General features: G+C 43.0%; 2 protein-coding genes across 3 annotated transcripts in view; both read left to right on the top strand.

Annotated features, from left to right (window-relative positions):
• The first annotated feature begins 8377 nt into the window (after positions 1-8377).
• On the top strand, positions 8378-8878 carry LOC138152198 (uncharacterized protein FLJ37310-like). Its single transcript, XM_069075973.1, has one exon. It carries the CDS (start codon positions 8378-8380, stop codon positions 8876-8878), a length of 501 nt encoding a protein of 166 aa, XP_068932074.1.
• The window catches only part of SLC39A14 (solute carrier family 39 member 14), a 67099-nt gene continuing 48170 nt past the window's right edge, over positions 8430-27358 (top strand). For both annotated transcript variants that reach the window (XM_069075703.1, XM_069075704.1), the window contains exon 1: positions 8430-8563. The gene's annotated coding sequence lies outside the window, so the exon portion shown is untranslated. The remainder of the gene's footprint in view (positions 8564-27358) is intronic.

Below are 27358 nucleotides of genomic sequence, written 5' to 3'. Positions count from 1 at the left end.
TGTGAATTTTACATATATACCTGGAACCTTCTTGTTATTTTTAATTATGGTCTTTTTTCTGGGTATTTTTCAACTTATAATTACTTATCCTTTTCACTGATTATGTTTTACCTGCTTTTCCTCTCTTCATACAATTCTGGCAAGGTGAATATATATGAGCAGTTTTTTCCCCTTGTTCTCCATATTTAGTTTATAGCAGGTTCATGATTCTGCAGGCCAGTTATTTTTACCTGCTTTTATTCTTAAGGACACATTTGTATAGCCCTTGAAGCTTTACAAAGTGTTTTCTTCACAACAACTCTGTAGATAGTAAATACCGTGTTTCCCCGATAATAAGACCTACCCCGAAAATAAGCCCTCCACTTACTGTGTAAGATTCCTCTAAAATAAGCCCTCCCCCGAAAATAAGCCCTATTGAGATCGCTACTGTAGTGAAGGTGATCCTCTGCGCTACACGCTACATTACAGTACCCTCTGTATGCACCCTCCCCTCCCCCCTGGTGAAACGCACGCCGCGCTCCGAGCTGCATCCAATCAGAGCTGCAGCAGTGAGCGCATCATCCTGTTCTTCCCCAGTGATTTGCTTATTGAATAAAGGTACATTTTTTTGTTCACATTTACCTGTTTATTAAAATTGCTGTCAATGTTCATTAAAATAAGCCCTCCCCTGAAAATAAGCCCTCTGGTGTTTTTCTGTCCAAAAAATTTAATAAGACAGTGTCTTATTATCGGGGAAACATGGTAACCATTATTATTCCCATTTTGCAAATGAAGAAACTGAAGAAAATTGAGAAGTCCATGATCAAATAGCTAGTAAATGCCAAAGCTGAGATCCAGATTTAGGTCTGACTCCAAAGTTAGATCCACTGTGACTCCAGTAACCAGAGGCTGCTTCAGGAGGTTGCTGAACATTTATAACTTCAGCAATAATCCATCAATTCTCTATCTTAAGCTGTGGTCAAGAAGACCAGATCCTATTTCTAAATACCACCTTCCCAAATCAACCTTTCTGTTGTCAAGCCCCTACCTCCAGTCAGTAATTGTTAAAATATTCCCTACTCCTCATATCATTAGATTTCCCCCCCCCGCCCCAGACTTCATCACCTCTGTCTTCTAGGTTCCATTTATTGCAGTCATGTCCCCATGTGAATCAGTGGAAGTAACTAGTGGCCATTAGGTCTAACAAGTCTCAGGACATTATTCTCTGAGCCATACCTGATGGGGAAAATACCTCACTGTTGTTCATGTCAGAATGAGATCTTGGTAGTACACATACACACACACATGTGTGCGCACACTTGTGCGCCAGCCACCACTACTCAGGCATCTCTTTTGACCAGCCTCAGAAGGCCTTTCTCATGGAAGCCCTGTGGATCACCATCAACATTCCTGGCTACCTTTCTTCACCTCTAGGGAAAGAGGCCTGGTGGTACCTGTTACTTGCTCCCAAAGTTTAGAGGAGGTCCTCCTCCTTGCCTTCTTTGTGTCATTCCTCTACTTTCTAACTCCTAAGGAAGGTTAGGATTCCACTTCACTGCTTTCTTCCCAAGATTTTAGATATGGGTAAAACTACTTTTTTCTTTTTAGAAAAATGCATTTTATTGATATCTATTCTTATTTTCTCTCAAATACTCTTTTTGCTTTTTTTGGAGGGGGGAAGGTAGGACAATTGGAGTTAAGTGACTTGCACAAGGTCATACAGCTGGTTTTGTGTTAAGTGTTTGAGGCCAAATTTGAATTCAGGACTTCCTGACTCCAGGGCCCGTGTTCTATTCACTGTGCCACCTAGCCGCCCCTCAAAGTACTTTTTAAGGAGCACTTCCTTTCTTGCTGATAACCTGGAGTAGAAGCATCCTTACAATCCTTTCACCAACTCTGGTAAGCAGATTGTGCTGTATTTTCTGCATATGTGGCTTTTACTTGGTAATGTCAGAAACACAGTGTACTTTCTGCAGATTACTGGAAAATTCTCTTTCTCCTCCTTACTAACTGGAACAGAAACACTCAGTTCTCTATTACTCTTTGCCAACTTATGTGGCCAATATCCAGAGGCTGCTGCAGGAGGTTCCTGAAGCTTTATACTTCAGCAAGCTTTCCCAACTTTTTTCTGGGTTTTTCCCTGTCTTGCAACGTGTCCCCTTGTTCATCAGCATTTAGGTTCTTGCCAAAGCCCTTTGACAAACAGAAGCTGCTTTCATTGGTTCTCATATTTAGAGCTGGAAGAGGTCATTTTATAGATGAGGAGCCTGACAATCACAGAGTTATTAGCAGAAGGCAGAACCTGATCTTCCAGTCCAAACCCTTTCCATTCCCATGCTGTCTGTCCTAGAGAAGTCAAGCTTTTAGCCACTTCTTGCCTCTTCCCTTCTCTTCTCTCTTCTCACCACTATCTCAGACGTGTAGGATATATGGGGTGTTCAAAGAAGGCTAGCATCTATGGTGAGCCTTTTTTAGGACTGCTCATCCACCTTTGGTGTCTATTTGGCATTCAGCTTTCACTTGTGCCTCTGAGAAGCTGTAACATGTACAGTGGTCACATCCTGGTAAACCATTTTGACAGACGGGCTAAACCAGTCTGAGGGTACCTAACAGGCCTCAGGCCCATTAATGAGTTGGGGGGGGGGGCGCGGCATCTTCCCCAGGCATGTAAAGATTTTCCTAGGACAAATGGGCAGACGAGAACAGTTTGTTCCAACAGCTGTGAAACAATCATAATCACTTGATCATACATTGACATAGTCATCCACTACGTGCTGGGCGATCACCAGTAGTCCTGACTTTTGTCTTGCCACTAGATGTCAATCAGTCTAGAAGAAAGAGTAAGGCTAATGACTTTGTACAACTCTCTCTCATTTAAATCCAGTTCATCCATTAGTTAAGATCACCCTGTGATATTACTGTTCCTTTTCAAAAACAAAGAACAAACATCAACTACTTTTTCAAACATCTACATGAATTCTGTACTTCTAAATGTGTCCTTTTTAAAAAATTTGGTACAATTATGAAGTTATTTTTTTTTCTGGTTCTGGATTTAGAAGGAATTCTAAGAAAAACCATAGTATCACTCTTGGAATGAACTGAGACAAACTGGGTATGAAGCTCATTTTGTTGGAGTGTTGAATGGTTAAGATTTTCACATTAGAAAACTTTAGTGTTGCTTTTGACTGAAAACTGGTTTGGGATTATAGAATATGGTGGCAGAAGACCAAGTTTCTAACAATAGCCACATCCCTCACTTATTCTGGCTTTCACCATCACTTTTCCCCTTCATTTTTCCCTCTTCAAAATAATCCTTATCTAGAGAGGAGAAAGGGGAGGTCAGCAAGGAATGTATAAGTTCTCTTTAAAGCTCTATGGAAAGGAGAGAAATAGGAAAATATTTTCAAAATGATCTGGATTCTAATGAGATAACTTACTTCCTTTAATGGCCCTTCTCCTTTCCTAAATATATAGACTGTGGGTCAGCAGTTTCTTTTAATCTACCTAAGCCGCCTGAGGAAATAAACAATACTCCTGGAAGCATTTTCAGTCTTGTCTGACAAGACCAAAAAGGCATAGATGGACATAGAGGGAGCAAGAAAGTAAGTAAAAAGTTGAGAGATAAAAGGAGGAATGATAGTGATGTGTGATTGACAGGGCCAAGGAATTCCTCCCACAGCAGCCACCCTGATGAGCCTTGCTTTGCTTAAGCAGGTTGGTCCTCAGACCAAGTCTGCCACAGCCCTTCCAGCTTGGAACAGTTTGTAAGAGCTTTAGCTCTGATTTTGAAAACCCAAGGTGACTGCCACGTCACAGTGAGGCACTAGAGAGAGGCTTCGTAATCAGTCTTCAGTTGTAGTACTGACAAGAGAAGCCAGAAGGCAACTGAGTCCCCTTCTAGTCTTGTACTGGTTGTGAAGGGTAGTGTTGGAAAAATAAAATATTCCACATTCATTTCCTCTGAACCTTCTCAAACCGGTTTTACATGAGGTGACATTGGAATCCAAGTGGAGTGGAGGAAGAAGAGCTTCTTTTCCTAGAAAACCCCTGTCTATTCATTTGGTACCTCGGGTGATGGCAATTCCTACTATGCCCAGGTCAGCCTTAAGGAAGAACATTCACCAGAAAAGCTTTCTATCTCATGTTACTGATAAGAGGCAAAAAGCTAACACTACCTGTCCCTTGAAGATAAAAAATGTGGAGGGGACCATGATGTTGTTTCATCAAGACCACTTCTCTTTCTGTTACTCTCCTCAGATTCCTGATTTTCACTTTTTCACTGGCTTTTAGCACTGTTGGGCTAACCTGATGAAAGACCATGAGAGCTGAAGGGCATAGCAACAACTCACATTTCAAACTTCTATTTAGACATTACATAAAACCTGAACTTTGGGGGCATGATGGTAGAACCCAAGTCCCCAGATCTGGGACTGTCTTCATGGGAGGTAGGCAGACAGGCACTGCTTAGTGGAAGAGTAATCAAGCTCACCTATCAGATTAAGGCCTCTAGCTATAAAGAATTAGGTAAGACATTGGGGGTGCTGGCCAAAAGTGGAATGGGCTGCAAGGAGAGTTCTCTCTCCTTGGAGGTCTTCAAGCAGAGGCTGGACCAGAAGAAGTTGGGTATTCATAGTGCAGATCCCCTTCATGTAGGATTTCAGCTTGAGGGCTGCTGAGTTCCCCTTCCCACTCTCCAGTTCTATGGTTCTGAGCCTTGTTAATGAGTAACTGTATTCTCCTAATGGGTTACTGATAGGAGCTTATCTGCTTTTATTGGCTAGTAGTACACTGCCCAGGTGGACTTTGGCAATTATAACCTGGGTCAGCTTGCAAACAACAAAGGAGTAAACAGTGAACAGTAATAGGCCCATGCAGAAATCATGGGGCCATGCCCTGCCCTGTCCACTCTATAGTTTGAGCAATCACTCTGGCAAGTGTTTGCTTACTGCTACATTTGGGGGTGCCATGTTGGCTGGGAAGGCCAGAGGGCCACTCTTGAATTTTAGTTTTAAAGAACAGAGATGAATACTGCCTTGAAGTAGCAAAGTCTTACAGGTCTCATGGTCCTGAGAGCTACACAGGATCCATATTATAGACAGGTTTAAAGCATTCTCTCCACTTCCTTTAGCTCTTTGCTTCTAGTCCTAGCCTTGATGTAGGTAGCTCCCAATAAACAAACTCCCTAAACCTATACCACTTGTTCAATGTATAGGCCTAGTTGCTTGGGACTGAGAAGGTAAGTAACCTACTTGGCTAGAGTTACATGGACCATTATGTGTCAGAAGGAGGCCTCTATCATCAGGTTGACACCTAGTCTAGCTCTAGCTACTTGACCATCCTGCCTTTTCCTGTACTGGGAGGCTGGTGCACTTTCTCTCTCTCTGTTTCTCTCTTTCTTTCTCCCCCCACTTCCTCCCCCCCTGCACCCCTCTTTGTCCCTTTCCCCATCTTTCTCCTTTTTCATTTCCCTATAGAGTTAAAGGGAGCAGGGCAAGATTGGATCATTCCTGACCTGTCCATTTAAAGATGAAAGTAGAACTCAGGAGCCCTGATTTTACTTGGGTGTTTAATTGGGTAAGACATCATGCTGAGTCAAGGACCCTCAATCCTATTCCTGACCCTGACATAGGGTGTGACACTCTACTGTCCTACTTCAGTTTCCTTTCTCTAGGTGGAGACATGAATCCCTGTGTTTCCTAAACTTGAAAGTGTTCCATAATTTTATAAGTTATATTGTACCCACTTTTTCTACAATGATGTGAGACTAAATAATAAACTATTCTGCATTCCTGAGATAAAAGAAGTGAGCTATAAAGAGCTATATTACAAAGATGAAAGGTACCCCTGAAGGGAAATTCAGTTGGGTGACCCTGTTACTTTGAAATTACTTGGAAAAAAGAAGGAATATAATCTTCCTCTTCCCTGGCACACCTTAATTACAGGGAGTGAGGAAAGCGGGAACTCTGAAAAACAAAGGTCTGCCCATCCCAAGAGCAAATAACAGTGGGGATAGCTTCTTTACCCTTTTCCCTCTAGAATTAAGCAATTTTAGATTGCTGAGCAGAATATGAGCTTCCTCATCTCTTCTGGGGCTTGGGCAGGAGTGGAGGAGGTGTGAAGCAGTGGAATCCAAGAATCTAGACTCCACAAGTTTCAGGCAAGTAGACTTGCTTAGAGGCAAGTTTGGTTTTTAATTGATTTAAGAGACTGTACCTTCCCTGAACCAGACAGAAAGTCCCAACTCTATTCCTGCAAAGATGGGGCCTCCTTGAACTGCCTCCTCTGATCAGTCCTAGATTAGACTTAAGATCATTTCCCTAGCTTCTGATTGTGTGTCTGATCACTTTTGGGCCCCCCTCCCCTTCTTTCCATGTTGGGGAATGGGAGAGGAGAGATAGTTGTGCCAGCTGTAAATTTAAAAAGCCAATTTTACAGGTATTAGAAACAAAAGTGAGGGTAAGCTGCCTTTTACTAAATGAACATTTAATAACTTACTTATAGAAAGTGAGGGGAAAATTGGACCTGTGGAGCAAGCTTCAGAGGTGGGAGTAGGAGGGAGGAGGGGATGCAATTTCTCTAGATGTAAGATTATAACCCTGGCAAGTTTATTGCCTGGATCCCTTATTTTTAAATACCCTGAGGTACAAAATAGGAAAATAGAGAACTAGGAAACATTTTATTTTTTGCAGCAAGTTTCTCTGATAGCCCTATTTCTCAAATACACAGGGACCCAAACCTAACTGATAAAAATAAGAGACATTCCCTAGATTGATAAATGGTCAAAGGATATGAACAGGTAGTTTTCAGAACAAATCAAAGCTATTAATAGTCACATAAAAATTCAGTCACTACTGATTAGAGAAATGTGAATTAACTCTGAGATCAAACACCTCACACCCATCAGATTGGCTAAAATGACAGAAAAGGAAAATGATAAATGTTGTAGGGAGTGTGGGAAAATTAGGACACTAATGCACTGCTGGTAGAGTTGTGAACTAGTCCAACCATTCTGGAAAACAACTTGAAACTACAGCCTAAAGGGCTTATAAAACCTTGCATACCCTTTGATTCCACAATACTAGGTCTGTGTCCCAAGTTGATTAAAGAAAAGGGAAAAGGACCTATTTGTATGAAAATATTTATAGCAGCTCTTTTGTGGTATCAAATAATTTGAAATTAAGGGGATACCTATCAATTGGGGAATGGTTGAATAGGTTGTGATATATGATTGTGATGGAATACTATCGTTATAAGAAACAATGAGCAGGATGGCTTCAAAAATTCTGGAAAGATATGAACAAAGTGAAGTGAGCAGAACCAGGAGAACATTGCACACAGTAACAGCAATATTCTAAGGATGATCAACTATGAAAGACTTAGTTACTCTCATCAAGACAGTGAGTGATCCAAGACAATTCCAAAGGAGCCATGATGAAAAATGCTATCAGCTTCCAGATAATTAACCAACTCTGGGTACATACTGACGCATCCTTAAAAAACAACAAACTTTATCGTGTTTTCTTCTACAACATGGCTAATATGGAAATGTTTTGTATGGCCTCAAGTGTATAATCTTAATCAAATTGCTTTTCTTCTCAAGGAGAGGAGAGGGGAGGGAGGGAGAAAATTTGGAATTCAAAAAAACTGATTAACTTTTTTTTACATTTAATTAGGAAATATGAAATAAAAATAATTTTAAGAAATACCCGAAGGCACGAATAAAATTCCTGGAGATCCAGGATCCACCCGGGTCTGAACCTGTGAGTCCTGGTGCAGAAAGGAGCCTTAGGGAAAGGGAGGCACTGGGATCTGACTGGGGTTTTCCCCCAAAAGGAGCTGGGTCGAACTCTACCTGTTGGCATCATTTTCAGTGCCAATCCAGGATGGTGCTGAAAGAAGGTAGGCTTGGCTTAGCCTACTGTAGCTTTATTGCGTGGTGTAGCTAACCTCCCCTCCCCCGTTCCTGCAGGAGAAAAGAGCATCCTATATTCTGGGAGTAACCTTGACACTCGCATCACAAGGAGACAGGGTAGTACCCCGAGGGCACCTCCTGTAGCCCGGACACTTGCCTAAGACATCCTAGGTTACGTACGGGGTTGCCCACCTTCTCGGACCTCGAGTCTACCGAGCTCATACATATTTAACTCCTTCTTCACCCCGAGCAGCCCCTGTCCTCGGGGCGGGGGGCACAAATGAGCGTCGCGCCCTCCTGGTCAGCGCCAGGGCCCCGTCCGGGCGGCAGGAACCCCCAGCCCGACGCGCGGCTCCCCGAGCCTACCGGGCTCTCCCGGGCGCGGGGCGCGGGGCGCGGGGCGGGGCCGGGAGGAGGGGCGGAGTCGCGACGGGGCTCCGCGGTGGGTGGCCCCTAGCTGCTGACGCGCGGGGTATATAGTCGGGCATGCGCGCGGTGGCGGGAGACAGGCGGGGGGGCCGGGGGCGGGGAAGGGGGGGGGCGTCCGAGGTTGTAGCCGGTCCGAGTGCGCAGAGCTGCCGCCGCCGCCGCTTGTCATCGCCGCGGTCCGGGAAGGCCCAGCCGGTGCCGGGGAGCGCCGAGAAGCCGGGGCCACCGCCGCGGGAGCTGCAGGTGAGCGAGAGAGCGGGCTACGGACTCGGCCGGGGAGACGACGCTCGTGGCGGCCCCGTGGGGCTCTCCAGTGGAGGGGGGAGCATCGCGGAGGGAGGGCGTCGGGGGCGCGGGCGCCAGGGAGTCGCTACTCCGCTGTCCCGAGCCCTCCCCGCTGCTCCGACACAGACCGGGCACTGCCTGAGCCGGGGATGCGCCCGTGACCCCGGGGGATGGGGAGATGCTGGAGGGGGAACTGGAATGGGGGGAGCCGCGTGGCCTGGAGGCAGCCTCCTCACCTGTACCCGCCGTACCCAGGTTGTCAGTGGACCTTGATTAATGCCGCGGGGAGGACTGGATGGTCCCCGTGGGCACCGAGGGCAGAAGAGGAGCGAGAGACGGACACGTCTCCGTCCGTGGTAGGAAGTTCTCTTCCTGAGGGCTCTGGTTTCCAACCTTGCTGCAGCTGCCGCCGCCGCCGCCGCCGCCGCCGCCGCTGCTGCTGCCCCTGCCTCCTGTCTCCTTTGTGCCTGGGCCACCTCCCGGCCATGTGAGAATGCTGCTGCCCCCAAACCCTTCCCCTGAGGTCCTCGGGAGGACGGCGCAGGGGCTCAGAAGGCAAACCTTGGGCAGCCTACGGGGGTACAATTACATTTAGTAAACGTTTATTAAGCGCCTGCTGTGTGCCTGGCACTGCCCACCCTCCATCCCCTACCGTTTTGAACTCTTAGCTGTGCATTGGAGATCAGGGAACAGACTTCCCATGTCTGGAGTAACTCTGCCTTTCAGAATCCTTCTTTCAAGGCGCAGTCCAGGGACTGCCTCGTCCATGGACTTCCCTGGTTTCCTCCTCTCCCCAGTCACCTCCTCCCCAACCCCCCCTCCCCGCAATGAAAATGTTCTTTAAAGCTTTTTGGAGCTCTCTTTGGCCCACATTACACTCTACCTTGTATTCTGTCTAAGAGAGGACATATTGGGTTCTTCGAATTTTCAATAGAAAGTAAACTCATTACACTTTTTAAATCTTTAAGACTAGCTGATAGTTGGCACGTTAATACAAAATTAATATATGTTTGTTGGATGAGCACTGGGACTGACATTTTCCATCTTTGTAACCCCAGGACTTGGCACTTGGCCTTGAACTTAGTAGGGGCTTAATAAAAATTTGTTGGTGAATTGTATTAAGGAAAATTTCTCTTTCTCATCTTCTCCCAGAGTTATGGGGCTCAGGCCCTAGGAGGACCTTGCCAATGAGGTCCTGAACAAGCAGAGTTGCCAGCTGATAGAGTTGCCTAGGTGACTTAGATAAAAACTCTGGGTTCGTGGTTTAGAATAGGACTATGAGCCCTCTTCTCTGGCCTTGGGGGGGGGGAGGGGCTGAAGAATTACAAAAATAGCTCTAGTCTGACTGTTGTGTGGAATACAGATTATAGGTAGCAAGCCCTCATTATGAGAAGTAATTTTTTTTTTTACCCTCAAACAAGTACTCTTTGTTTCTTCCTGGGCTGTTAGGGAAGTGAACACATTCCTAGTCATTGGAAGGCAAGAGAGCTGGGTTCTAATTTTGGCTTTAGCCAGTGTGGTCTAGGGTGGTGAGAGTGCTAAATAGAGCTGGAGTAAGGGAACATGGATTAGATTGGGATTAGGATTCTTCCTGATTGGGCTGCTTTGCTTTCTGTATGGTCTTGTAACTGTCCTGAGTATCAGTTTCCCCCTCTGTAAAATTCATGAGTTGGACTAGATGACCTCTGGAGTCCTTTTCATCTCTAAATCTGCAATCCCATAATCTCTGATACTTCTTTGGACCTCAGTTTCTCTTCATCTGAAAAAAAATGAGAGGGTTACAGTGAGACAATCTTGGTGTCTAGCATAAGGCAAGGCTACTTTATCAACATAGATTGAATTGACTGGTTTGTTACATACCTAAGGGTCTTCAGAAGGATAAATTTTATTATTGATGATCATTTGAAATCAGAGCAACCACTGGAAATAAGGCATGGCATTAGGCTTTGGGGAACATTTCTTTTGAGGTAGGAAAGGAGAGAGTATGGAATCACATGGCAATTAGTAACTAGAACGAGGTATTCTGACTCAGTTGTGTGATCAGTTTCTTTGTCTAATGCTTTTTGCCCGTAGAAGTAAAGCTTCTCTTAAACTTTGCTGAATGACTGGTTTTTGCAGTGAGAGACTTGGGTTGAGTTTCTCTTATGGAAAAGGGAGAGGAAAAGAGATACCCAGCCCCTTCCTTTAGTCAAAGGTGATGGGGACAAAAGGTACAGGACCTCACTGATGGAGATTTTTTTCCTTCCTCCAAAAGGAGATCCTTTCCTGCTTAGCCCAGCATGCTTTGGTCCCCTTTCCCTGTTGCCAACAGTGTGGCAAGGTAAGCAGAGGAAATAGGATAAAGCTGACTCTGGAGGCAGCTAAAAGTCAAGGCAGAAGGCCAGCAACTCCAGTCAGAGAACATCAGCAGCAGGACTGGAGAAGGAAGCTCCCTCAAGTATGTCTTGAAGAGGGAACTCGTTTTGATTATTTGGTAACCTCTAGAGGTACCAGATCCTAACCATCACCTTAGTAGCTTATGTTTATTTGTTCATTCATTCAATATAGAAAAGATTCTGTGCGTTCTTGTGATGGGCAGTGGGAGAAGAAATTTACAATCTTTTGTCAGGGGTGGAGGAGAGAACAGGGCTAGGAAAGGAGAGGAGGGAGATGTGAAGCACGCATATATATTTTAGTACTTCCTGGAATCTGTGACTTCTTCAATCTGGGTGCTCCCTCCACCAGGGCACATCTCAGAACCTTGTGCATTAGTAGACAGTATTCAATAAAGTTATTAAGTGCCAGGCACTTTGCTTGATATTAATAATCACAATTGGCAGTTGGTTTGTGAAGTAAATATAAAGACATTATCACATAAGTATTTCATGACCACCCGGTAAGTTAGTACTACAGGTTTTATTATTTCCATCTTACAGAGGAAGAAACAAACTGAGCAGTTTGCCCATGTTCACTCAGCTAGAAAGGGTTGGAGATGGGATTTGAACACAGGTCTTCCCTGCCCCAAGCCCACAGCTTTTTTGCTGCACACTGGTGCCTGAAAAATTCATCACCCTGTGACCAGCCTGAGGATGATTGTCTCCAAAATGATCTGTGTTCTTAAGTTTTTTGAAGTTATTTGTTGGTTATTTTCCTGGTGCTGCTCGTTTCATTCTTCCTTAGCTCATAAAAGTCTTCCCAGGCTTCTCTGAAGTTATCCTTTGTGTCATTTCTTACAGCACAATAATATTCCGTTCTATTCATATGCCTTCATTTTGTTCAGCCATTCTCCACTTGATAGGTAGTATCCCTTTAGTTTCCAGTTTTTTGCCAACTAAAAAGAGCTGCTTTAAGAAGTTTTGTGCCTACAGGTTCTTTTCCTTTCTTTGATCTTTTTGGAGGATAGTCTCCTGGTCTGTTCTGAAATCCTTCAGTGTGGTAGGGCCTGCCTGAGCTTGTGTTTTGCTGGTTTTGTGGGCCCACGGTCACTCTCACATCAGACTGAGGTGCACATATTTTTCATATAGAGTAAAAGCTAAAAAACTAAGATTGGGCATCATGAGGGCAGTACAGGTCAAGTGCCAAATGAGTGATCCAGGCAATGGTTAAGTGCCTGAGTGATTCAGAGGGGTTAGAGTGGGTTGGGCCTTCAGGGAAAGACTTCTAGGGGAATTAGGACTTGAGCTTAGCCAGAAAGGATGAGTAGGATGTGGGCACTCAGAGAGGGGTGGGTGAGGGATGTTGAGAAAAGACTCAGAAGTAGAATGTTCTCATTTATAAAGAAGGGTAGGCTGCCTCTGCCTGTCAGCTTGGCCTCATCTCCCACATATGTTCTGCAGAGTATCCACAGTCTGGCCATCCTCCCTGAGGATGCTGGTCATCTTTCTCTCTTGAGCTGCTGATTCAGTGGTGACCCAAGCAAATCATGCTCTGGTTTTAAGAACTTTAAATCAGCCATAGATTTCTTATGCCTTCTGATAAAGGAACTCTGAAGAAATAGATGAGAGTATATTCATTCCCCTGTTTTCCCCCTTGTAGGAGGTTGGTTAGGAGTAGACTCATTGCTGTGTTCCCCTGAACTTCTACCATGCCTTTCTTTAGCTCATACCCCTCGATTCTGGAAGGAACAGGGTCAGCTTAGGTGCTTTTATGGTGAAGGTAGAATGTAAACCCAGGCCTTGATGGATGGGAGGATTTAGACAGGAGGAGGGAGGAGTTTCTGGTGGAGGGACTAGTATGAGCAAAGGACAAGATGAAATGTAATAAAAGGTATTCCAGTAGAATGGACACTTTGGGGCGTGGGTTTGTTGAAGTTTGGGAGTTTAAGGGTGCTCCCGAGACCCCAAAATACCAACACACCAGGTCCTGCCAAATGAATTCGACTCAAGCCTTTTCCCAGCCAAAAGCAAAGTTTATTAAAGATTTGCCATGATGAGCGGCCAGAACAATCTGACAGAGTGAGTCTGCTCTATATTAATCTCAACCTCTTCATGGAGGCAAGATGGATCTTATATAGAGAAAGATTGTGGGAGGATTTAGGGATGGTCTAGAGGAGGAGTTTGGGGAGGGTCTTGAGGAGGAGTCTAAGGATCCTTGAGGTCAGACGGGATTAAGGGTGGGAAATAATTGAAGGCTACCTGGAGATGATAGATCATGGAGGGCTAGGCTAGTTTAAGGGTAACAAGTTTGGTAATAGATATTTTGATAGTATCTAGCCTGGGAAGCAGCTGGATAATGGAGGGCTAGGCTAAAAGTAACTGAGATTTAGACCTATTGGTAATGAAAGGCTTGTGGCCTCAGGCAAATGCCACATCAAGTAGAAAGATTCAAGGGGGTTCCCAGAGCCTAAATCCTATCAGGTTCTTGTCCTAGTATTCTCAGCATCTCACCAAGTTCTCACCTAGAACATAATAGAGATTTAATACTTCATGAATTGAATTGAACATATGTTCAGGGAATGGTGAATTAATCCAGTTGATCTAGAGCAGAAAGATTGTGTAAAGAGGATTTGTTAAGTGGTACAGCAAGAAAAATAAGGTAGGGGCCTGGTCTATATAATGGTTTGCTGGATCCTGATTATTTGATGGTTATACATCTGATGAGGTACAGACTCTGGGAACCCCCCCCCCCCCCATGAATTCTGATTAAATTGTCTCATTTGATGAGGCATTTACATGAAGCAATAAGCCTTACATTGTGGGCCCAAACCTCTGTTTGGCATTCCTCTGTTACTAGACTTCCCACCCTCTATTACTAAGCTTCCCACTCTAGAGCCTATCAAAATATCAATCCACCCTTGAACTGGCCTAGCCCACCATTGTCTGTAGATTCCAGGTAGCCACCATCAACTTCCCACCCTTAATACTCACTGAGCTCATTAACTCCTCTTGAAGACCCTCCCCAAACTCCTCCTCTAGACCATCCCTAGATTCCTCCCACAACCTTCTGTATATAAGGCCCCATCTTGTCTTCATGTTAGTGAGAGCACCATAGAATGACCAAACACAGACTTAACTCTCTTAACTCTGTGTCTAGTACAAGTGAACTTTTAATAAGCTTTACTTTTCTTTGGCTGAGAAAAGACTTGAGTCGAATTCATTCGACAGGACCCAGCGTGTTGGTATTTTGGGGTCTCCAGAACAATCCTAACCCTCTTTATGGGTAACTTCTTCATTTTTATGGTTCCCTGACCAGGAAACACTGCTAATCTCAAGCTCTTCTCCAGCAGGTACTGGAAGGTACATAAGCTTCTCTCTTTCCCTAGTACCTTGGAAGTGCAGTTCCTTCTCTGCACTTTTAAAGTCCCCAAAACAGGCCATGATTCATCGGCTTCTAGGCTATTCCTAGGCCAAACAGTGTTGCAAAAGAACACCAACTTTTCCTTTCTAAGATCTCCAGAGAAACTAAATTTTTTCCAATGTTGTAAAAGACAACCCAAAGGCGAACTTTTGGGAGCTACAGGCATAGGGCCTGGAAGTCCCTTCCTCCATAAAGGAAGGTTTGAGAGTAAGCCCTGAGAAACAAACCAAAAAACCCCACAAAAAAGTACCTGAAGTTTTCCCAGTTCCTTAGCACCCAGAGAATTAAAAGAATATGGCTTACACTTCCAGATGGGGCGTCTGTCTTCCATTATTCAGAAACTGTGCACATGTCCATGTTCTCCAAAATAACCAAATAGAACCAAGAACCTGAGGTCAGGCTGAGCATGAAACAGCCTCCTAGCTGTCTGACTTAATGGGACCTGAGGTCAGGGCCCCCCAAAACACACAAACAAAAAAACCCCACAAAACAAACAAAAAAAACTGCATTTTCAAGGTACTAGAGAAAGAGAGAAGCTTATGTACCTTCCAGTACCTGCTGGAGAAGAGCTTGAGATTAGCAGTGTTTCCTGGTCAGGGAACCATAAAAATGAAGAAGTTACCCATAAAGAGGGTTAGGATTGTTCTGGAGACCCCAAAATACCAACACGCTGGGTCCTGTCGAATGAATTCGACTCAAGTCTTTTCTCAGCCAAAGAAAAGTAAAGCTTATTAAAAGTTCACTTGTACTAGACACAGAGTTAAGAGAGTTAAGTCTGTGTTTGGTCATTCTATGGTGCTCTCACTAACATGAAGACAAGATGGGGCCTTATATACAGAAGGTTGTGGGAGGAATCTAGGGATGGTCTAGAGGAGGAGTTTGGGGAGGGTCTTCAAGAGGAGTTAATGAGCTCAGTGAGTATTAAGGGTGGGAAGTTGATGGTGGCTACCTGGAATCTACAGACAATGGTGGGCTAGGCCAGTTCAAGGGTGGATTGATATTTTGATAGGCTCTAGAGTGGGAAGCTTAGTAATAGAGGGTGGGAAGTCTAGTAACAGAGGAATGCCAAACAGAGGTTTGGGCCCACAATGTAAGGCTTATTGCTTCATGCAAATGCCTCATCAAATGAGACAATTTAATCAGAGTTCAGGGAGGTTCCTAGAGTCTGTACCTCAAGGATTCAAGGATAGCTCAAGAGCTGATGGGCTAGTGGTCAGAGACATCTTCCAGGTTGTCTGTGTATTCCATGGTTTTGTTTCCAAATCTTTGGGGGCCTGAATCTTCAGTCAGTTTATTAGGGAGTGAATGGCACTGGAGAAAATGGTTAATGCTGTTCTGACTTTCCTCAAAATGGATTTATTTATACCAAAAATATCCAATCTTAGTCTTTATTTTATATAAGGAAAATGCCTTTTTTCCTTGGAAGGGGGCCATTTGGGTAGCTAAATTCTGCTTAGAAGGCAACCTGATAAAAGCAACAGAATCTGAGTAAGGATAAAGCTTTGCTAGTTGCTTCCTGCCCTCTACTCTGTTGCCTGTGCCGGGAGAGATGCCTGGCTATGTGTTCATTGTGTTCAAAGTCATTGTTGAGGAGTTTTTCTGGTGGTTTATTTTTTTTCTAAGTATCTCTGGAAGGTTCTGAGGATGACCCCAGGTATTAAAGCTGAAAAGATTTTGAGCTAGGGAACAATACAAAAGCATGCAAAGAATCTCAGAAATGAAGAGGGAGCTTCTGAGGGCTGATAGATCTCCTTCCACCACCTCTGATAGGTGGAGGTCCAACCTTATCCACACTTCCTCCCCAGAGGCAGCCTCTGCACATTCAACTTTTGGATTAATCTACTCCATCTGCAAAGTGTCTGTTTTTGGACCTGAGATCTGCCTATTATACTTACCCGATGTATTGTTCTGCCCTCTGAGGGCCAAGTGGGACAAAATGTTCTATGTGCATTCTTAGGTTATATGGACTGTGGAGCCTGCCCGTTGTGGTCCTCTTCTCCATACTTCCTTTAGTGCCCATATTAGAGCCTAGAAGGTTGTAATTACTTTGGTGGTACTTGAGTCTGTCCACAAGTGGGGACCAGTTATCTGCCTCTAGAAGAGGGGATGAGTTCCCCATCATGGGAGGTCTTCTAGTGGAAGGAGGCTGGGTGCCTGAAGCAGGTAGATGTTCTTATTCCCATTTTTTACAGATGAGGAAACTGAGGCAATCAACTGTTAAGTGACTTGCCCAGGGCCATGTAGCTAGTAAGTGTCCAAGGTCTAATTTGAACCCAGGGTTTCTTGACCCTAAGTCCAGCCGTCTATCTGCTGAGCAGCCTAACTGCCTTAACCAGAACTTTAAACGCTTGGAGGTAGACATAATGATAATGAATCATCAGATATCAAAATGCTTTTTATAGGGTTTAGGTTCTGGGAACCCCCTTGAATCTTCCCACTTGATGAGGCATTTGTCTGAGGCCATGAGCCTGTCATTATCCCTAGGCCCAAACCTGTTACTCTTAGCCTAGCCCTCCATTATCCAGCTGCTTCCCACCCTTGATCCTATCAAAATATCTATACCCAAATCTGTTACTCTAAAACTAGCCCAGCCCTCCATAGTCTGTCATCTCCAGGTAGCCTTCAGCTATTTCCCACCCTTAATCACATTCTGACCTCTATCCTGGTCAAGATCCTCTTTAGACTTCTCAAGACCTTCTCCAAACCCCTCTTCTGGATCCCTCCCACAATCTTTCTGTATATAAGATCCATCTTGCCTCCAGGATGGTGCTGAGATGCAATCCAGAGCAGACTCAGTCTGTGTCAGATTGTTCTGGCCCACTTGTTCAATACAAACTCACAAATACTTAGGCTCCTTAAGAGTCTAAGAATCTGCTACAGCGAAACTTTAATAAACTTTGTTTTACTTTGGCTAAGAGAAAACATGAGTCAAATTCATCTGGCAGGACCTGGCGTGTTGGTATTTTGGGCTCTTGAGCACCCCTAAACCTTAAACCTCAACACTTTGAACATCATTAATGACCTATTCACCCTAACCTTCTGGTGATTTAGGAAGCTAACTTCTGGGTTATTGCTCCCACACTACACTCAATCTCTTGGTTCTGGGTATTTTCGAAGGCTCTTCCTCCATGCCTGTAATTGTCCTTCTTCATCTCCCCCTCCTGGTCTCCCTGGCTTCCCAATAAACCTACCTCCCACTGAAAGCCTTTCCCTATTCCCTCTTAGGGTAGCTAGGTAGTAACAGTGGCTAGAGTGCCAGGCCTGGAGTCAAGAACATTCATCTTTCTGAGTTCAAATCTGACCCCAGACATTTACTAGCTGTGTGACCTTGGGCAAACTGTTTGCCTCAGTTTCCTGGAGAAGGAAATGACAAATCACTCCAGTATCTTTGCCAAGAAAACCCCAAATGGGGTTACCAAGAGTCAGATACTACTGAACTACATCCCCCTTAATATGTCCCAATGCCTTCCCTCTGTTGACTATCTCTAATTTTCCCAGTATATGTCTTACTTATACCTACTTGCTTGCATGCTGTCTCTCCTGTTAAACCATGAGTTCCTTGAGAGCAGGACTTGGGTTGGTTTCTTTTTTTTTTGCCTTTCTTGTATCCCCAGTGATTAGGATAATGCCTGGTGCATAATGGACACTAAACTGGTGATACCCCATTTCTTTTCACTAACTTCTGTGCTTTCATAACTTTATACCACCTGTACTAGATCTGTCAACCATCCACCCTTCCCAAACCTCTTGGAATCACAGGAACAGCCTTGCGTGTCCTTTCAATCCAATTACCTCCCTCTCCACCTTAAACACCGAGCCCAGCTCCTTTCGGTCTTCCCAGGAAGACTTCTTATATTAACTCCACTCAGCTCTATCCCTAGCCAGGAGCAGTAATTACCTTGTTAATCTGTACATCAGATTGCATAAATGTTTTTCTTGGCTACCCTATTCTAGACTTGAGGTCTTTGAGGGTATGGTTGAAGACGAATTCCAAGAATGGCTCTGTCAGTAACATCTGATGACTGAGCACCATTGAGATTTATAGAATCCTTCTCTTCCTTTCCCCACCTACTACATTTATTTAAACAACATTCCTGTCCCACTTGGCTTCAGAATTCTTGGAGGCCAGAAGGGATGCAAAGGGAACTTTGGAATTAGTTCTGTAGATATGAAGAACAACTAATTTATTGAATTGAATTTGAATCCACAATATTTTTATTTTATGTTGGATCATATATTGCTTATTGGCCAAGGAGTACAAATCCAGTACTCCAGTTCTGGCTCTGGTTTTAATGGGCTCTTTGAATTTAGACAAGCTCTTCTCTCTGTAAATTGTTGTTGTATTTGTCCGTTTTCAAAGAGGACCTTGGCATCAGGGAAACAATGACATGACTTGCAGTTGACTTTGGTTTGAGTGAGGGAGGGTTGTGCAAGGTCACCAGCCTCACTTTCTCCTCCAGAGCCATCTGGGTCCAGTGGCCAGATATTCATCAGGATGACTGGAGATGGCCCAGGATGCAGTGGGAGAACCTGGCCCTTTTAGACTTTTCACCTACTCACTTAGAGTGGAGAGGTTGGAGTAAATGAGCTCAAAGACCTTCTGGTTCTAACATTCCGTGGTTTAATGAGATGCTTGATAATGTAGATGAACACACTGAATCCATGCTCTTCCTTTGGCGTCAAAATAAATCTCCTGAGCTATCGGACTGATCAGATCACTCTCCTGCTCAGTAAACAAATGAGCAAATAAATAGATGAAAAAAAGAACTGCTAATCAGCCTCTCCATCTAAATTTCTGAGGTCATAATTATGGCATTGTGAAATGTGGTCCCGAATTTGGGAGCCTAGAAAACCCAAAGCCCTTCCCTTTTCATGCTGTGGAGGGTTTCACACTGTTCTCCCAATCACCAAAGCCAAGGTGTCATACTTGACTCCTCACTCTCACCTCCCATAATAACTAGTCAGTTGCCAAGTTCAATCAATTACATCTTTGTATCATCTCTCCAATATGCCCCCTTCTCTCCTCTGACACTGCTACCACTCTGGTGCAGGCTATCACCTTACTCCTGGATTATTGTAGTAACCTTCACATGGGTCTGCCTGCCCCAGATCTCTCCCCACTCCAGTCTGTCCTCCACTTAGATAGCAAAGTGCCAAACTCACCACATCTCTCACCCTACTCCATAAACTACAGAGGCTCCCTATTACTCCTAGGATCAAGTATAAAATGTTCTGTGTGTCTTTTAAAGCCCTTCATAAACTGGACCTTTGCATTCTTCCTCCCTCCACAACCTTAAGTCCAGCTACACTACCCCCTTTGATGTTGCCCAGCACACTCCCATCTTCCAGCTCAGTCTTCTCACTGGCTGTCTACCATCACTGGAGTTCTTTCCCTTGGCTTCCGTCGGGTCCCAATTAACATTTTTACTCTCTACAAGAAGCCTTTCCTGATCCCCCTTACTGCTAGTGCCTCCCTTCTGTGCTTGCTTATCTTCAATTTAGCCTATATTTATCCTGTTTGAACATAGCTATTTGCACGTTGTTTCCTCCTTTACACTGAGCTCCTTGAGGGCTGGGATTGGCTTTGCCTTCCTTTTGTATCTCTAGCACTTAGTACGATGCCTAGTTTGTGCTTAATAATAAATATGAATTGTGATTATGACAGTAAACATGAACTATATTATAATGGATACTAATGAACAATCAAGGATATATTATAAAATAAATATATTTAAATTATATTAATTTTTATTAATTATTAAATACCATGTTAACATTATAGTCTATTGATTTAAATTATAAATAATCAATTAAACTAATAAATACATATTATCGGAGTATAATCAATATAAGTTAATGATGATATGACTAATAATTTGTTGTTATTGTTGTAGTAGCTAACATGTATGTGCCATTGACTATATGCCAGGCACTATGCTAAGCACTTGACAGTTATTATCTCATTTGAGCCTTGAAGCAACCCTGGGAGGTATTGATTTAACTAGAGACTTGCATTCTCACCATTGACCAGAGCCCACCTGCCCTGGGGCCATTTTTGAAGTCTAAATGAGAGGATGCCTCATTTAAGATTTAGATACTGAAAGGAAATTGTCATTTTACATATAAAGAGACTGAGCCCCAGGGTCCTTAAAGAATTTGCCAAAGTTCACACTGGTAATAATGAACAGAGCTTTCTTAGGTCTCCTCCAAACGCCAGATCTCTTTATTTTTTTCTCTTTACCTAGAAAGGAAAGGGCTCACTTCTCCTTCCTCACACATGTCAGGATTTGAAAGTGCTTTCACAAAGAAGGGCCTTGCAATCTCAATAAAATTTTGCCTGTTGCTGCCTCATAAGAGAGCTCATGTTATGCCTCCCTCTAAACCTTCAGTTAGGATTTCCCCCTGTTTCCTCTGCAGGGAAAGTAAACTTCTTGAAGGAAGGGACTGTTTTCACTTTTGTCTTCACCTAAGAAATGCTTGTTGATTAATGCTCACTGACTCCCCCTCCTCTCTTTTCTCCTTTCCTCTTAAGTTAGGTCACTTGTCTCACTTGTGGACACGAGAGCTAGCCATGCATGCCTAGGACTAGTTTCTGCTCCAAAATGGAGTAGAGGCGATGGATATTCATTGAATACCTTATCACAAGCAGTGTATAGTTGTGTGTAGTATCTTGATTTCCATCTCTGTTATCTCTTCATAAGAACCTGGTTTTGACTTCTTGGCTTAAGGTAATAGGATGCTTTTTGGTCACACACACACACACACACACACACACCACCAGTTTTATCATTAGCTTTTGTTGTTATATCACCTTCCTTTTCCAAATTTATTATTCCTCTCCCTAGAGACTTTTCTCTTGTAATAAAATTGCAAAGAGAGAATTAAAAGATAATAATTCAGCAAAATATAAACTGAATCTGACAGGTTTTGATACCTCCTCCCTTAGCCTCCCTCTAAAAAAGAAAGGGAGGGACATTTTCTCTCTTCTTCTGGGTCAGACTTAATCATTATAATTAAGCAGCATTTATTTAGCTATTTAGTTAGGTTTTTTTTTTCTATCTACATTTTATATATTGCTTTCCTGGTTCTTCTTACGTAACTTTGCATAAAGTTCATTTTTCTAAGCCTTTCCATGCTTCTCTGTCTTCATAGACTTGAGTTTTTCTATTGTATTACCTCCCTGAATCACAATTTGGTTAGTCATTCCCTAAGTTGGTGGACATTTGTTTGGCTACTACACAAAGTGCTGATGTAAACATTCTGGCATCTTAGGTGGGGCTTTGTCTTTTTGGGGGGGGAGGGCATATACCTAGCAGTGGGATCTCTGGGCCAAAGGACATGAATACTTTAGTTACTTTCTTTGCATTTATTCAGTCGTTTCAGCTGTGTCCAATTCTTTGTGACCCCATTTGGGATTTACCTATTTATTTATTTATTTTTTGTTTTCATTATTCATTTCCACGAGATTTTGAGTTACCAACTTTTCTCACCATCTTTCCCCTACCCCCACCCCAAAATAGAGAGCCTACTGAATTCCCCTTCCCCCAATCTGTTCTCTCTTATATCCTCCCTCATCTCCCCCCCAACTTTCTAGTAGGACAAGATGGATTTCTGTACCCCAGTGCCTGTATATCTTATTTCCTTTAGCAGGCTGTTGACTCACTTTTCATGATTTTCTTGCATCCTCATTTCTCTTCACGGATTTTTCCTCCACTTCTCTTACTTGCATGTACAAAGCAATTTTTTAAAAACGGTTTTAAAACTTTTGAGTTCCAAGGGGCAGCTAGGTGGCATAGTGAGTAAAGCCCCGGCCTGTAGTCAGGAGGACCTGGGTTCCAATCTGCCCACACACACAACCTAGCCGTGTAACCTCAGGCAAGTTACTTAACCCCAAGTGCCCTCCAAAAGGCAAAAAAAAACAAAAATAAAAAACTTTTGAGTTCCATATTTTTTCCTTGCTTCACTCCTTACCCACTCCCACTGGGAAGATAAGCAGTTCACTATAGGTTGTACATATGTAGTTACGCAAAACATTTCCATAGTAGTTATATTGTGAAAGACTAACTATAATTCCCTCCATCCTATCCTGCCCTCCACTTACTCTACTTTCTCCTTTGACCCTGTCTCCCTTCTATCATTCCCCCTCTTATCCCTTTCCCCCCTATTTTCCTGTAGGGTAAGATACCCAATTAAGTGTGTTATGTTATTCCCTCCTTAAGCCAAATTAAATGAGAGTGAGGTTGACCCATTCCCTTTCACCTTCCTGCTCTTCCCCTCCATTGTAAGTTTTCTCTTGCCTCTTTTATATGAGATAATTTACCATAATTTATCTCTCCCTTTCTCCTCCCAATATATTCCTCTCTCACCTCTTAATTTTATTTTTTTAGATATCATCCCATCATATTCAACTCATCCTGTGCCCTATCTATGTATACATACATATGCCTACCCTTACATATATATTTATACACACATACACCCTCCTATACTTACATATATGTATGTGTATATATATATATATATATATATATATATATTCCCTTCAACTATCCTCATACTGAGAAAAGATTTATGAGTTTCGTTTTTTCCGTGTAGGAATATAAATAGTTGAACTTTAATAAGTTCCTTATGATTTCTTTTTCCTGTTTACCTTCTCATGCTTCTCTTGCTTCTTGTATTTGAAAGTCAGATTTTTCTGGTCAGCTCTGGTTTTTTCATCAAGAATGCTTGAAAATCCTGTGTTTCATTGAATGACCATATTTTCCCCTGAAGCATTATACTCAGTTTTACTGGGTAGGTGATTCTTGGTTTTAATCCTAGCTCCTTTGACCTACAGAATATCATATTCAAAGCCCTTCGATCCCTTAATGTAGGAGCTGCTAGATCTTGTGTTATCCTGATTGTGTTTCCACAATACTCAAATTGTTTCTTCCTAGCTATTTGCAGTATTTTCTCCTTGATCTGGGAACTCTGGAATTTGGGCTATGATGTTCCTAGGAGTTTTCTTTTTGGGATCTTTTTCAAGAGGCAATCAGTGAATTCTTTCGATTTCTATTTTGCACTCTGGTTCTAGAATATCAAGGCAATTTTTCTTGATAATTTCTTGAAAGACGTTGTCTAGGCTCTTTTTTTTATCATGGCTTTCAGGTAGTTCAATAATTTTTAAATTATCTCTCTTGGATCTATTTTCTAGGTCAGCAGTTTTTCCAATGAGATATTTCACATTGCCTTCTATTTTTTCATTTGTTTGGATCTGTTTTATAGTATCTTGATTTCTCATGAAGTCATTAGCTTCCATTTGCTCCAATCTAATTTTGAAGGAATTATTCTTTTCAGTGAGCTTTTGAAATTCTTTTCCATCTGGCAAATTCAGCTTTTTAAGGCATTCTTCTCCTCATTGGCTTTTTGGGCCTCTTTTGCCATTTGGGTTAGTCTATTTTTTAAGGTGTGATTTTCTTCAGTATTTTTTTGGGTTTCCTTTAGCAGGCTGTTGACTCTTTTTCATGATTTTCTTGCATCATTCTCATTTCTCTTCCTAATTTTTCTTCTACTTCTCTTACTTGATTTTCAAAATCCTTCTTGAGCTCCTCTATGGCTGATAACTAACTCACATTTTTCTTAGAAGCTTTTGATGCAGGAGTTCTGACTTCATTGTCTTCCACCTGTTCCATGCTTTGATCCTTTTGGTCCCCAAAAAAGGATTGTATGGTCTGTTTGTGCTTCCCTCTGCTTGCTCATATTGCCAGCCAATTACTTGACTTTTGAGCTGTTTGCCATGGTAGAACTCTACTTCCAGATTTCAGAGAGCTATGTCCCAAATCTCTGGGATTTTCACAGCTGCCGGAGCTATTTGGAGGGCGCCCTCCCAGCAGCCCCGACAAGCTCTGACACACTGGCCACATATCCCAGGACCACCACCCAAGACTGCGATCCAGATCTAAGCAGGTTAAAGCAAAAGCAATTACCCTTTGAATGGTCACTTGGTCCCCCTACAATCTGCAGGCCAAGAGCTCTGGAAGCAGCCAAGGGATGGCAGCTGCAGCCATGGCGCCTCCACCACATCTCACCCTGAGGGGGCAGGGGCTCTTCTCCACCCAGTTCCAGCAGAGTTCCTGATTGATCTTTTACTCTTTTTTTTTTTTTTTTTTGGCATTTATGGGTTAAGAAGTCTGGAGATTGCCACAGTTGCTGGTGATTCACTCTCCTGAAGTCTGCTCTGGCCACTGGTGGTAGAGGCTGCCTTGGGGTTGGAGCCAGCTTATGTGGGACTGTGCTCTGCTCCCAGCCTGGTGCAATAGTCCCTTCCTGTCAGCCTGCCAGGCTGCCTTTAGTGGGAAATTTGTTTCTCTCTGTCACTTTGTGGGTTCTATAGCTCTCAAAATTTGTTTAGAGTCATTTTTTTTATATGTATTGGAGGTGGTGAGAACAGGAGCCATGCAGAGGTCCTGTTTTTACTCCACCATCTTGGCTCCAGCCCCCCTTCCCCCATTAGGGATTTTCTTAGCAAAGACTGGAGTGGTTGGCCATTTCATTCTCCAGCTCATTTTACAGATGAGGAAACTGAGACCAACAGGGTTAAGTGACTTGCCCAGGGTCACATAGCTAATAAGTGTCTGAGGCTACACTTGAACTCAGGTCTTCCAGACTCCATGCCCCTGGCAATCTGTCCACTGTACCACCTAACTACCCCTCTTTCTTTGCATACTTCCATATTTTGCAACAGCTGGACAAATTTTCATCTCCACTAAAAATGCTATTAGGGCATCTGTTTTTTTCTATAACCCTTCCAAAATTGAGTAGTCCCATCCCCTGTTATCTATAGTTTGCTAGGTTCAAGATGATACCTCAGAGTTGTTTAGATTATTATTTAATCTAATTAATGATTATTTCTCAGTATTTTTCATGGCCTTCTAACAGCCTGCTTACTTGGTAAACTGTTCTTCTGTGTCCTGGCATTCTGTGATCCTGCCTGTCCTTTATTGCTTTGATCTGTGATCTCTGAGTTTCTTGTGATTACTGCTTGTTGTCAGCCTTCAAATACAGCCCTGCCCTCTGTTCCATCACTGCATTCCTTGTGATCCACGGATGACTCATAGTCATCTAGCTTTACTTTTACATTTATAAAGGGGGAAACTGGGGTCCAGAGAGAAGCAACTGAGACTCATAGGTTAAGAGCTAGAAGGGACCTGAGAGGTCATCTAGTCCAAGCCTTTTGTTTTACAGCTGAGGAAACCGAGGTCTCAAGTTAACTGACTTGGCCAGAATCATGGAGGAAGTAAGCAATGGATCTGGGATTCAGACCCACATCATCTGACTCCATATGCAGCATTTTCCTCACTGCATCAAATGAGATAACATTCATACAATGCTTGGCATACACTGGGTGCTTAATAAATGTTTGTTTCTCTCTCTCTCTCTCTCTCTCTCTCTCTCTCTCTCTCTCTCTCTCTCTCTCTCTCTCTCTCTTTCTTTCTCTCTCTTTCTTTCTCTCTCTCTCTCCCCCTCTTCCCAGCAGTACTCTACCACTATCATCTCAGCACTGCCCCTCTACTTCTGGCCTCAGGGACAAGTCACATGTTTCTGTTCAATCTGAATTGGCCAAAGTCCAGATGTGCCTTCTATCATCCTGGGATCTGGCCACCAAGGTCATCCTGCCCTTGACATTATCCTTTCCCTTGATGTGGCAAGTCACTGCTATCAGCACCTTCTCCTTAGGGAGGGTGGGGAACAGGGAGAAAAGAGTTGGAGAGAGCCATGAAATTTTGTTAGTAGGCCTAGAAAAAAGAGGAAAAGAGATAAAATGAGTCCTTGGCTCTAGCTGCAGAGCCCACTGTCAGAATTTAGTATCTCCTTCCCCACCCTCACCCAGTGGCTAGTTCATTGAAGGTGCTGGGGATTAGCATTGATTTAGTTCTTTCACAATTAGAAAACTGGCTTCTTCCCCAGCTGCTTTGTAGTAGTTTTTCCTCACCTACCTTCACTTTACTGATCTATCATTTCTTCTGATCCTAAAATGGGCTTTCCTTAATTCTGAATCTCTTCCCTCTGACTATTCCTTTTTCACCTAGTCAAATATATAGTCAGTAATTCCCCACCCCATAGTTACACACAAGTGGTGATACTTCATTAGTCCTTTGTGGAAAGGGAGAACCTTATTGACCACAGTAACTCAGACTTGGCATAATGAATTGCACATTTATAAAGTTTTATTGATCCATTTTGTTTAAACAAAACAGTCATTTCCAGATATATCCCTCCCCCTTGGCTTTCCTTCCCTCTGCCCCCCAGTGAACTTTCTTTAGGATCAAAGACCAAAAACCAAAACAAAACAAAACAAGCAAAAAAAAAAAAACAGTTCAATAAAACCAACTAAGCTGCATTTTGATATTGTATTTGATAGTTGTGTTACATACCCATTGTCTCCTACCTCTCCAGCAAAAGAATGATAAGTAGTAAGTTGTCCTATTTCTTCTCCCAGTCCAGGATTGGCCATTATTGCTATTTAACATTCAGTTTGGTTTCTTTTAATCCTTTCCATTTGCATTTTTGCTGTCATTATGGAAGCATATTAAAAATCTCCTTTTTCCTTTCTTTTGAAATAGATATAGATTAATGATGAATAAGAAAGTGTTTTTGGCAGATTGGTGCCTAAAGTCAGAATATAGTATTATTATTATTTTTTCCTTCAACACATTGTGTATGTTTTTAGGTTCTCTATATCAGTTTCCATGTTTCTCTGAATTTCTCATATTTGTTATTTTTCACAGCACTATTTGATTGCATTCATATTCCTTCATTCAATAAACACTTATTAAACACCTACTACTAGACAGACTCTATACTAAGCCCTGGGGCTACAAATGAGGCAAAAGACAGTCCTTGCCTTGATGGAGTTTCTAATATAATTAATAGGGGAGACAATGTGCAAACAAATATATACAAAGCAATCTATATACAGGGAAAATAGGAAATATTTAA

The sequence above is a fragment of the Petaurus breviceps genome, unplaced genomic scaffold (genome assembly GCF_028583685.1).
Source record: "Petaurus breviceps papuanus isolate PSGF00001 unplaced genomic scaffold, PetGlider_PUasm1.0 90919, whole genome shotgun sequence".
NCBI lineage: Eukaryota > Metazoa > Chordata > Mammalia > Diprotodontia > Petauridae > Petaurus > Petaurus breviceps.
Note: the sequence above shows the minus strand (reverse complement) of the source record. Positions and strands in the feature narration are given on the sequence as shown.

Excerpts from the sequence above, each read along its gene's own strand:
- LOC138152198 (XM_069075973.1), top strand. The coding sequence starts at position 8,378 with ATGCGCGCGGTGGCGGGAGACAGGCGGGGGGGCCGGGGGCGGGGAAGG.